At 41.5% G+C, this 12,020-nt stretch overlaps 2 protein-coding genes across 6 annotated transcripts in view; one reads left to right on the top strand and one right to left on the bottom strand.

Moving 5' to 3' along the window:
- The window catches only part of VEPH1 (ventricular zone expressed PH domain containing 1), a 122,949-nt gene that overhangs the window by 49,534 nt on the left and 61,395 nt on the right, over positions 1–12,020 (top strand). The gene's annotated exons all lie outside the window — the stretch shown is intronic.
- Positions 4,811–10,953, bottom strand: PTX3 (pentraxin 3). Its single transcript, XM_057545994.1, has 3 exons — positions 10,721–10,953; positions 9,874–10,278; positions 4,811–6,000 (listed from the first exon to the last, which is right to left on the bottom strand). The coding sequence occupies exons 1-3, from the start codon at positions 10,848–10,850 to the stop codon at positions 5,387–5,389; spliced, it is 1,149 nt and encodes a 382-aa protein (XP_057401977.1). The 5' UTR covers positions 10,851–10,953; the 3' UTR covers positions 4,811–5,386.

Here is a 12,020-nt window from a genome sequence, read left to right as displayed (position 1 = left end):
TTTCTGCTTAAATCATATCAGGGCAATTTAATATTTTGTAACATCAGAACCTTTTCAGAGTGGGAGATTTGTTTTTCAGTGGTCCTGAATAATTCTTCAAACTTGTTCTTTGCTATGTGAAGATGCTTTTTTAAACCTGTCCAGTACTGGAATATAAAAGCACAACCAATGCTTAGTGCAGCATGAGTTAGCATATCTTTCACCTAGGAAGTTGACAATATTATTGGTGATCCCTAAAATGAGAGTATCACCAACTGTAAGGGATTATTTGAGAGCCTATAGGGAAACCCTTTCCAAATTTTTATTTGGAACTCTGATGCAATGCACACCACTACTATCAAAACTAAAAACAGTGACGTCCTTTCATCTGCATTTCTGAATCAGTGGTCATAATAAGGAAATATTAGTCTCTGTCAATATGCCTCTTACACGGTCCTCTGGCACAAATCACAAGATGACCTCAAATGATTTGAAACTTAAGTAGAAAGTCTTTGGAAAGAAATGTAATCTTGTCTCAGCAAGAGTCCAGATTCCTTTCTGACTTCCTGGCAATGGCCTAGAAAAGACTGTCTAGTTAATTGTGATAAATTCACCTCATTTCTTTCTCAATGTGAGACAAAGTTCAAACCACTGATTGGTGAGCTGTTTCAGAAAAATGGAGATAGAAAATTGACCTCCCATTTATTGTGGCAGTGATAATAGATACCAAATAGTGTGGGTGTGAGGCTTAAATAGATAAAGCAGCTATACTTTGCACAGTGCCGGGCCCATGTTCATCAGTGGTTACCATGATTCTTCTTTTTATCACCATCATCATAATCATCATCATCGTTATTGTCATCACTGAGTGTCTGCCATATACCAGGCCTGTGTTAAAATATTAAAGGCAGAATCACATCCATTTGTATAGTTTTGTAATCTCTGGGGAGATACTTAGCCATTAAAAATTCATGATACAGTTATTCTTCAAGGAAAAGGTTTTAAGTCCACCATATTACAGGTTGTTGAGAAAGAATTTATTAATCAAATATTCTAGAAAACAGGCTACCAAAGTAATCTCATTAAGAATATTCAACCTGAATATCAATAGATATAGGGAAATATTAAATATAATGTTAATAAAAGTCAATACAAATGTGGAACAAGAAATAGAGACACATCTTAAATCAGAAAAGAATCTCTTCTGAATCGTTAACCAAGTCTTGGATCTGATGCACGCCAGAGTTTGCACCTTCCTGACTTCACCAGCAGATGTTGCTGTGAAGTAGAATAAGGCCTGCACAGTTATAAGCATCCATGGGCCGAACTCTGAGAATAACTTAGCCAGAATGGAAGGGAATCTTTATATTTATTTGTTTGTATTTTTGTTTGTTTGCTTATTTTTTATTTAATCCACTGGGAACAACTTGAAAAACATTTTTATGATAACTATTTCATTTCAAAAATTATTTTAGGGTTTATAAAGTACTTTTAGATACATTATCTCTTGTTATATCATTTTCATAATACCCCTTCAGCAAGGTAGGTAAGTCCTGTTATCCCCAGTTTCTTGGCGAATTTGAGATTCATAAAGATTAGTTAGCAGGCCTGACATTTTATAGTTAGTGGGTAATGGTGCTAGGATTTGGATGTTGTGTTTCTGACCCCAAGCCCAGCAAGCTTTCTTCTATACTCCAGATTTATAAAACCGAATGCAAGGGTCAGCAATCTGAGTTTTCAAGTTCACTGAATCCAGGAATATATAAGTGAACACATACAATTACTTTGACCAAGATTTTAAACTTTTTGAGTGCCCTTTCTTTCTTCCTTCCTTCCTTCCTGTCTTTTTATTTTTGGCTGCGTTGGGTCTTCATAGCTGCGCGTGGGCTTTCTCTAGTTGCGTCGAGTGGGGGCTACTCTTCGTTGCGGTGCACGGGCTTCTCATTGCGGTGGCTTCTCTTGTTGTGGAGCACGGGCTCTAGGCGCACGGGCTTCAGTAGTTGTGGCACCCGGGCTTCAGAAGTTGTGGCGCATGAGCTTAGTTGCTCTGCGGCATGTGGGATCTTCCCGGACCAGGGCTCGAACCCCTGTCCCCTGCATTGACAGGCGGATTCTTAACCACTGCACCACCAGGGAAGTCTTTGAGTGCTATTTCTTAGTGGCTAAAATACAGTTCTAGAAACATTTGGCCTTAGTAAGCTTCTCAAAGAAGAGCTTTCTAATATAAAATTTAAGAAGAGATGAAATAAAAATCAATTATAGTTTCTTCTTTGTTTGCGAATCTATTTATTAAAGTGAAGTTAGTTGAGTAATTGCAAATACCTAGCTCTAAAATTCTGTAATATATACTTAACAGTCAACTGTTCTGGATATATTTTAAAGGAATTAATACTTAATTAAAAGCCAACTCACATTGCAATAGACAAGGAAAATATATCAACTCTATCTTGTTCAGATACTATCTCTGCAAAAAAGTTGCTCTACTTACATACATATGTAGGTACTAGAGTGACAAAGTGACAAAGTGTCACAGTTTGCCTAGGACTGAAGGATTTCCTGGAACAGGGGACTTTCAGTACTAAAGCTGGGTTGGTCCTAGGCAAACCAGGACAGTTTGTCACTCTAGCACACATACATAATATTTTATATTTTGTACATGTAATGTATTATATATTAGTTATACATGTATTTTTTCCTCTGAATAAATTGAGCCATCTTGCACAATTCTTTTACTGTGCTATAATATGATGAAGCCCTCAGTAACCATCCTGGTGAGTGAAACTCTTTGCCAATGTGCTAGACTAAGCCAGCACGCTGATATTTCTCTTTAGATTATTTTATCACTATTTTACACATTTCTTACTTCCTCCTTTTGCTGACACTATGTATTCTAAAACTCATTAAATGCTATTAGTGTAAAGAAAAGAGTCAGATAGCCAGCTTCCTGAGACTGTAAAGTGTATTTTGTACATATAGTCTATGAGTATTTTGAGGGAATAAAGTGCTTGGTCTTTTTTATTAAAAAGAAAAATTGCTCTGCTGGATCAGGATTAGATTAAGTAGTCAACCAATAGTGGATTGAAGAAGATAAAGGTGTATTTTTTTGTTGTTGTTGTGTTAAAGAAGTGCAGGGACAGGCAGCCTAGGGCTGGCAAGACAGCTTCATAATATTAAAGGCCCAGGCTCATTCTATATTGTTATGCTAAATCTCTTGACCTAAGATGGTTGCTGAAATTCCAGCTGTTATTACCATATTCCCATCAGTCAGAAGGAGGAAGGGAAAGGGAATCACATTCGTTATTTCACCATCAGCCAGAACATAGTCATTTGGCCACATCTAGCTGCAATTGATGCTGGAAAATAGAGACTTTAGAGTGTCCATACATACCATTAAAACCAGAATTCTGTTACTTAGGAAAAGAGGGAAAATAGATATCAGGAAACAATTAGAAGTCCCTAGAACACTTATCCAGATTTACTGCTGTAGCAGATGTAATTTCTACTTTAGTAACTCAAGGGTTACTTTCCTTTTTTCAATTTGTCTCTTCTCTGCCTTCAACATGTAATTCCTGTTAAAAATTAAAAGTTCCCTTACATTTAACTCTATCAGCATATGAATTTGCATATCTCTTGGCCAGCATCATCTTGGGTCTCTTGAACAGATGTAATTCATGCTGAAATGTGAAAAGGAATTGAAAGCATGCCTAACTCTCTGCTGAAAGTTAGGTCAAGTATTTCCTCCTTCAGCTCAGCATTCAGAGTCATAGACAGTGGCTAAACAGGGACTTGCATATGGCCACTGTGCCTGCAACCTTGAATTATGTAATCTCCAAGTGTCTGAGACTGACCTGTGACCTCAAAAGTGGGAAGGATTTTCTTTGAGACACTTCACCCTGGCTTTGTGGGTCTCACGAGTAGGGTGAAGCTGTATTGATACCATGAGTATATCTTCAAAGATTCCTAGATTTATAGAATTTCACTGGACACTAAGAGTTTAACCCCCTCCTTTTACTGAGAAGTTCCAGAGGAGTTAAGTAACTTGTCTAGGGACCAGGCTAGTTAGTTACAAAATGTGGTTTGATAATTACTCCTGGCTCCCTTTTCCAAACCTCATGAACAGGAGATGACCTGTGGTTGTTCAGGTCCTACCTTTAGGCGGACACATTATCACTCTGGTTCTGCCACACTTCCTACTGATGTTCAGACATGGCTTTGTGGTGCTTCTGTCAGCCCTTGCTTGCATAGCCTCTACAGGAGGAGAACATTAGTGTGGTAGAGAGTTATCTCCCCATCTACAGGATGAAGGGACTTGACTGTCCTCTCCTTTATGCATAAGAGAATGGGATGTGTATTAAGGGCAGAAGTCATTGTTTCTTTTCCAGATTTTTAGATCTCCCCAATAACAGTCCTAAACCATCTCTGGCAGGTATCATGTGAATCTGAGGAACTCTGAATATAATTCATTTTTTTTCCCCTGTATACATGGGACAGAAAGTTGTATATGCTCATAGCATCATCAAATTGGAAGGAATCATTATTTCTTCAATTCCTTGATTTCTCAGTTGAGAAAACTAAAACCCAGAGAGATGAATTGACTTAGCCAAGATCATATTTCTTGCCTATGATTTATAGGAAGCCAATGCTTAAAACAACTCTATAGTTTGTTTCTAACAATAGTAACTATTACTATTTACATAATAGATTAGTATCTGAAAACTAATTGCCTGCTTTAGATTAAAAAAAACAAAGTGTGGATTTGCTCCCAAACATTTTAAATTTATAATTAGATGACATGGACTAGTTTTATAAAATATTTTATTTACAGTAGAGATTTACAAAAATAGTCTCAATAAAATTAATACAAAACCATTTTACAATATAACTTATATAACTATCTCCTCAAAAAAGTGACATTATAACACACACTACATTTGTATTTGTTAAGTCACATGGTAGTATAAATATGTTCTATCATCATTTTTTCATAATAAGGTATGTACCAATCACAGTGAACAGTGGACAACAAATGTTATTTTATTATTCTTCCAATGTAAAATTCATCTCTGGCCAAAACAAAATTAGCCAAAGAAAAGTAAAACAATTGTCCTTCTGTTCAACCATACAGTCTTTTTTCATTATTTGAGAGTTTATCTGACAAAGACACAGCATTAATCTGAAAGCACATGGCATAAAGTCTAGTAACAATATCCCCAAAAGCCTTCTCCAATGTCTCCCCTTCGACTATTTATTCAGTATTTTGCCAAGATAAATAAAGATTGATCTCAACTCTCTCCTTCATTAGTCTCAAGTGTTCTTAATAATGCATTCAGGTTTTTAGACCTTCCCAAGTGGCATATGCTTAAAATGTGAGTTTCTTTCTTTGGCTTTAAGTAGAGTTTCACCACACTTAAGAAACGTACTGCGCTCCTCCGTGGGGCTGAATCTCCGTGACTGCCCACCCAACTACATTGCCCCGGATGTGACAGGACTCTGCTCCTCCGTTCTTTCTTATGTCTTCATTACTAAGAACACGATCCCAGATGTTGAAGCCCGTGAGTCTGCCAGAAAAGGCTAATGTCTCATCAAAGCCACCACCCACACAGCAGCCGTTCTTTTCTTGGCCAACCTGCAGGATTCCTCCCTCGGGAATAACGTGACCCGTGGCCATGTCGACAGTGGCGGCCACCAGGTCACCATTTACCCACAAGGCCACGTGCCCTTTCTCTGAATTCCAGGTGCTGCACAGATGGGTCCACGTTCCCAGGGAAATCACAGTATCGGTGACCAGTCTGTTTTCCTCTCCACCCACCACAAGGACGATGGACTGATAGCTGAGGTACAGCTGGATCTCATATGGATTCCTCTTTGTGCCATAGGAAAACAGGACAGTTTTGTTTAACACATCTGTGGCTTTGACCCAAATGCAGGCACTGAACGCCTCAAGTTTCATTGGTGTTGCTGGATGCACGCTTGCAAAAATCTTCTTGGAACGCATGGGGAATAAAATCGCTGTTTCACAACCTAGAGTAGCAAGGAAGTAAGAATATGAAAGAAAATACAGATTCATTCCGAAATGATTCTGGCAGTTAGGTATTTTAGGATGGGCCTTTTAATGACTACAGTTAAAAACTATATGCAGCAATATGTTATGACTTGAGGGGTCCAAGTATAATCTCTATAGAGCAAAGAAAACAGGAATAAGGAAAATCAACTGTCTCATTCAGAAGCATGTAAATGGAAAAGAAGGCACACAGAGAAATGGTAAAATTGGGTTTGAACTTGGGCACTCTGGCTGCAGGAACCACACCCTTAACCAGCACACTGCATTGCCTCTTAGTGGTAGAAGAACCCCTGGATTTGGCTAAAAGAGCTGGAATTCAGTTTGTTTTACTACTAGTAAGCTGTGTAGCTTTCGATGAGCCCCACAATCTCTCCAGGCTTTATAGTTATCTGTCAAAGGCTCTTCCATTCTCCTTGTAATATTCTGCAAGTCTGTAAAGAACAAGCATGTAGCAGTCGAGAAGAGCTCTGTGGACCAAAGATATGCTTAAAAATTCTTACTCTGGGCTTCCCTGGTGGCGCAGTGGTTGGGAATCTGCCTGCCAATGCAGGGGACACGGGTTCGAGCCCTGGTCTGGGAAGATCCCACATACCGCGGAGCAACTGGGCCCGTGAGCCACAATTACTGAGCCTGCGCGTCTGGAGCCTGTGCTCTGCAGCAAGAGAGGCGGCGATAGTGAGAGGCCCGCGCACCGCGATGAAGAGTGGCCCCCACTTGCCACAACTAGAGAAAGCCCTAGCACAGAAACGAAGACCCAACACAGCCAAAAATAAATAAATAAATAAATAAAAATTAAAAAAAAAAAAAAAAAATTCTTACTCTGGGGCTTCCCTGGTGGCGCAGTGGTTGAGAATCTGCCTGCTAATTCAGGGGACACGGGTTCGAGCCCTGGTCTGGGAAGATCCCAGATGCCGCGGAGCGACTAGGCCCGTGAGCCACAACTACTGAGCCTGCTTGTCTGGAGCCTGTGCTCCGCAAAAAGAGAGGCTGCGATAGTGAGAGGCCCGCGCACCACAATGAAGAGTGGCCCCCGCTTGCCGCAGCTAGAGGAAGCCCTCGCACAGAAACGAAGACCCAACACAGCCAAAAAAATAAATAAATAAATAATAATTAAAAGGTGCTAATAATTAAAAAAAAAAATTCTTACTCTGTCCACATGCTTATAAATGCTATGTAAGCTGTAACAGAAAACCTTTAAGGAAGAGTGAATTCTTCCAAGGGGTCGGATAGAGTATATATTTCTGCTAATACGCACTTAGAAGGAGACTTTCAAATTTGGGGGTTGGGAACTCAGTAAATTCCCACCTCTGTCCATCTCCAGGTCACATGGCCAGTCAGGGAGCTGCAGATGCTGAAGTGAAGACCTTTTAGATGTCTCTAGGAAATAATGTGCTAAAACCTTTAACAAGTGAGCTCTGCCTTGTGCTAACCTCATATATGTATAAAAGACCATATAAAGAAAGAATTTTTTAAAATCTAAATTAGGGCTAGGTATTCACTTTATAACTACCTAAAGAAGATTTACCATAAGATAGCTTTAAAAAGCAAACTCTCAGAGCTTTTAAAGACTAACTGGTGAATAGACAGAACTTACAGGAACCAAATATCCATGCAAAGTGTGGTAAACTAAGCTAACTGCCTACAAGTGGCTGAGGGCTAGGCTCCATCCTAAAAAAAAAATTGAGCAGATGGACCTTATCCTTCAGAACTAGTCAGAGAAGATATTGAGGTTCAGAAAATCCTAGAAAAATAACTATCATACTAAAGCACAAAATTGGTCCTGTCATACTTTGGTATTAACTTTTTCACTGAATAATTTGAATTTCTGAAGATTTTTTAAAATTAATTTTGAATGAGGTGTTGATTCTTTTTTCAAATGAAATTGGTAGGTACATGCTTTTCTAGCTGTGTTATTTAAATCAATCAAAGATCATGGAACAAAAGATCACCATATGCATGGGCATTTGACATATTCTCTGTTATGTTTCAGTAGTGTTCAGAGAGGGTGCCAACTACAATCTCATGAACTGATTTCCTGTTTAAATAAGCCCAGGCAGTTAGGATTGCATTCCAAAGCCTTCCTTGATTGCCTCTCAGAGACCCAGCTTCCCCTGTCGGCTGCACTAGTTATGTGAGCTCATGGAGTAGAACTGCATGTTGGCAAGTTTTTTTGTGGCTTCTTTTGGGGGCCAGTGATTGAGGCTCTTGATATGTCTTTAAAATGTCAGAAACTCTCTCATGAAATGGCTTTTAACTAATAGGTTTTTCTGATTATATTATCAAAGACCAGACAGAATTAAAACCAGGTTCTTAAGAGGCTGACAACAGAATGATTAGGAATCCCTTAGGAGCCAAGCTGGCAGGAAACCAAGAGAGGAGAAATCAAAGCATGTGGGTAAAAGTATTAGTGGAGGATGTATTGTAATAAGAAATTAACATTTTTGAATTCAGAAATACATCCCTCTTCTGCTCTAACTAGTATGCAGAGGTGGAGGTGAAACAGCGTAATTCTTCAGTTTTCCTGGTATGTGATATGTACAATGATTTTACATGGTTTGCAAAAGACAAGAAATTTCATCCATTAAAACAGCTAAAGAATTATAATTTGTCTTCTTGTCACTTACATTGAGGATCTATTGTATATTTGATTTTATGATTTTTTCCCCCCTCTGAAGCCCTACTTAATATTTTTAAAAATATGCTCTGTACTGACAGTCCTCAATTATTTAGGAAAGACTCATATTCTGGTATGGTTTCTGCAATTTTAAATGAAACATGCTCTCACACATACATGATTCTTCTCCTACCCCATCCAATAAGAGTTGCTTTATTGGACATAAAGAAAGGATGGTGCTTTTTGTAATTGTTTTCTGTTCATAAGATGCTCAGGAAAAGTGTAAGTCATATTTTCTTACATAGGACACAGATTTTCTAATGTAACCCACAATTGTTACATCACCATTTCTTAGAAATTTTGACTTACAAAGGAGTGTTACTTGGCTCCAAATCTACTCTGTATTTCCTTGAACCGTCTTTAAAATGTATTATTTCGGGCCCACATGTGTTTGAAAATTCACTTAGTATTACATGGGACTTCGACAGGTTGCATCTGGTTTGAACTGCCTCTCTCCTGTTTCACTCTGATCCTCCACATCCCTGGGGTGCCACCTGGATACCAATTGGCTCGTACCTCTTACTGTCTCTCTTTGGATCCCTCAGCCGATGGTTTATTCCAAACCTCACACCCTGGACCTCACTCTGGCGCTCATTTCACAGACCCGAGGGCTGGGGGTACCCCTTGGGAGATCAGATTCAGCCTCAAGTCTTTTGTTTGAAACTGGCAGGGAGGAGGGGCCAGCCCAGGGATTGGAAAACGTTCCTAAAAATTAGGCTGGGCCCTGAAATAGCGCGGGGAACCAGAGCTCCCCTAAAGAGAGAAGCCGGCTAAAATTAGACGAAGTGGAAATCCCTAACGGAGGGAAGCTGACACCGAGAGAGATCACGGTTATAACCGGCCAATAGAGCTCCTGTAACGCCTGGTCGGATCGGGTGTCAGTCTGGGGCCCCTTGACGTCTATTTCAAGACTGGGATGGTTACGTGCACATCTATCCTCTGGGTTCCTCGGGACTGGAGACTACTTTTGAAAGCAATTTTCCCGCCTTGTATGGTGTGTCTGAGCTCTGTGACCATGCATGGAGAAACAGAGGGGGTGTGTGTGTGTGTGTTTCCTCCCACTAAAGCCCCCCCAGAGGGTTGGCTGACTCGGCTTCCCGCAACTCGCGCTCCGAGAACGAAGCCGCGTGGGGGTCCCCGCCCGGCCCAGCGTCCTCACCTGCTGGCAGCCAGCGTCCTGCCACCCAGCCCTGCACAGCGCGGAGGTCGGCCTGCGTCTGCCGCAGCTCCTCGAGCACTGCGCCAAGGGCCTGCCCCGCCTCCTCCTGCGGCTGCAGCGTCCCGGCTTCCTCCAGGCGCGCCAGCCTGCGGCTCGCGTCGCGGCTCGCCTGCAGCAGCTCGTCCAGCGCCCGGGCCAGCCTGGCCTCGGCGGGGGCCACCGGCGCGCACGGCCTCGCCAGGCTGCCCGCCAGCCGGCCCAGCTCGGCCCGCAGCTTCTGCAGCTCACCCCGAAGGACGTCGTCGGTGGCCTGCAGCAGCATGCCCTCCCGCATCTGCGAGTTCTCCAGCATGATGAAGAGCTTGTCCCACTCGGAGTCCTCCCGACTGCAGTCGCACGGCGTAGCTAGAGCACGGGACACACACGCGTTACCGACCCGCCCAGGCCCTCCTCGGGTGTGCTTTGTAAAATGCCGACCTCCCTCGGTGGTCCCAAGTACTCATCCCCAGTACCCCCTTTCCTTTCAGGATACCTGCAAAAAACAGCATGTAAATATCTCGAGTATGACAGAAACCATGCAAGTTTATATGAAGTTGAACTCATGAAATTGCCGTTCATGGAGCTCAAAGCGAGAATATCGGCGATTTCATACAGTTTGACCCATTATGTATCTCTGACAGAAGTAACTTCTTGAAACCTCTCCCTTTCCTAACGTGCTTTTCTCTTTTGCAAAACAAACTAATTTTGTTGCTTATTTCATTGGCTACAAAATATATGTATAATACTTAGACCCAAAGAGGTGGATATGTAATTAGGGTTAGCAGAGAAACAGTTAAAATGAACTTACGGTCCTCAGTGGGATGGAGTCCATTGTCTATTTCATTGTCCAGATTCACATACATGAGCTCATATTCATCCGAGTTCTCGGCCGACACTGCAGACCAGAGAGCACAAAACAGAATCACAGGGAGATGCATTGCTGAAGAGACAAAGTTCTTCCCACAGACGGCGGGAGGGGATGAGACAAGAGGCTCTCAAGTTGAGTGGAGAAGGAGCGGAGGAGAGTGAGAGGCAGGAGCTGAGAGCCCTTAATAAATGCTGGGGAAAGTCTGAATGGGGATGAATGAGTAATGCCAGTGGCACTGCGTTCACGGGAGTTCCCCTGAATTGGGGGGGGGGGAGGGGGGAGGGGTGGGTGGGAGGGCGAAGGAGACGTGGGGAGTTGCACAATAGTAAACCACAAAGGTTTACACTGCAGTCAGATTAATTGGAAGAGGGTCAGAGGGGAAAGAGGTGGGGAGACTGGGCTAGGACTGTCTCCCCCTGGGGATTAGCTGTTGTAACTTGAATTGGTAGCACTGAAGGATGAGAGGGAGGGGAGGGGTATTAGGGGGAGAAATAATTCAACAGGCATAGAGGTGTGAAAGCAAGAGCATCATTTCAGTATTTTGTGTGCACTCGCATTGTTTCACAACCTTTATGTATAGAAAACTTTTTTTCACTTTTCTTTGTACACAGTTTTACAGGTCTAAACTGTGAAAGTTACTCTGATTTCAAGAGAAACCAACACAGTAAAAATTTGTATGGCTCTAGAAGGCAAATCCATTCCAAGTTATTCCACCTTTAATCCTTCTGGAGTTGCAACTATACTTTTATAAATGGACTTTCTAATGACAAACACAGCAAAACTGGTAAACCTAAAATGAGAAGGAGCTGGGGAAAAGGAATTAACTGATTTTAGGTATGTTTCTTTTCATAACCTGAAATTATGTGGATATATTATTTCAGTAGGCTTAGAGTCAAAGATCATGTTTCTAAAGTAAATTTAGGGATTCCTGCTTCTGCCAATATATGGAGATCTATATAAGCTGAAAACTCTGGTGAAAAAAAAACCTAGAAATGTGTTTACATTAGAATAATAATAAAAACTTTAAATGTACAAATAAGCTTCCAATAAAGTAAGGAAAATATCCAGAGGCCCAAGAGAGGGAACCAAAAATAGACCAGTAAGCCCAAGAGCTGATGCTAGGCCCCCTCCCCCCAGGGGAGGTGAAGGGGTGGACATGTTATCCGTTCTGTGATAACCAAGTGTTAATCGCCATATGGAACAAGGCTTAGGCCAGGGTGAGGAGTTACCTATTGGATTT

This window comes from Balaenoptera acutorostrata, chromosome 4 (assembly GCF_949987535.1).
Source record: "Balaenoptera acutorostrata chromosome 4, mBalAcu1.1, whole genome shotgun sequence".
In the NCBI taxonomy this organism is placed as follows: Eukaryota; Metazoa; Chordata; class Mammalia; order Artiodactyla; family Balaenopteridae; genus Balaenoptera; species Balaenoptera acutorostrata.
Note: the sequence above shows the minus strand (reverse complement) of the source record. Positions and strands in the feature narration are given on the sequence as shown.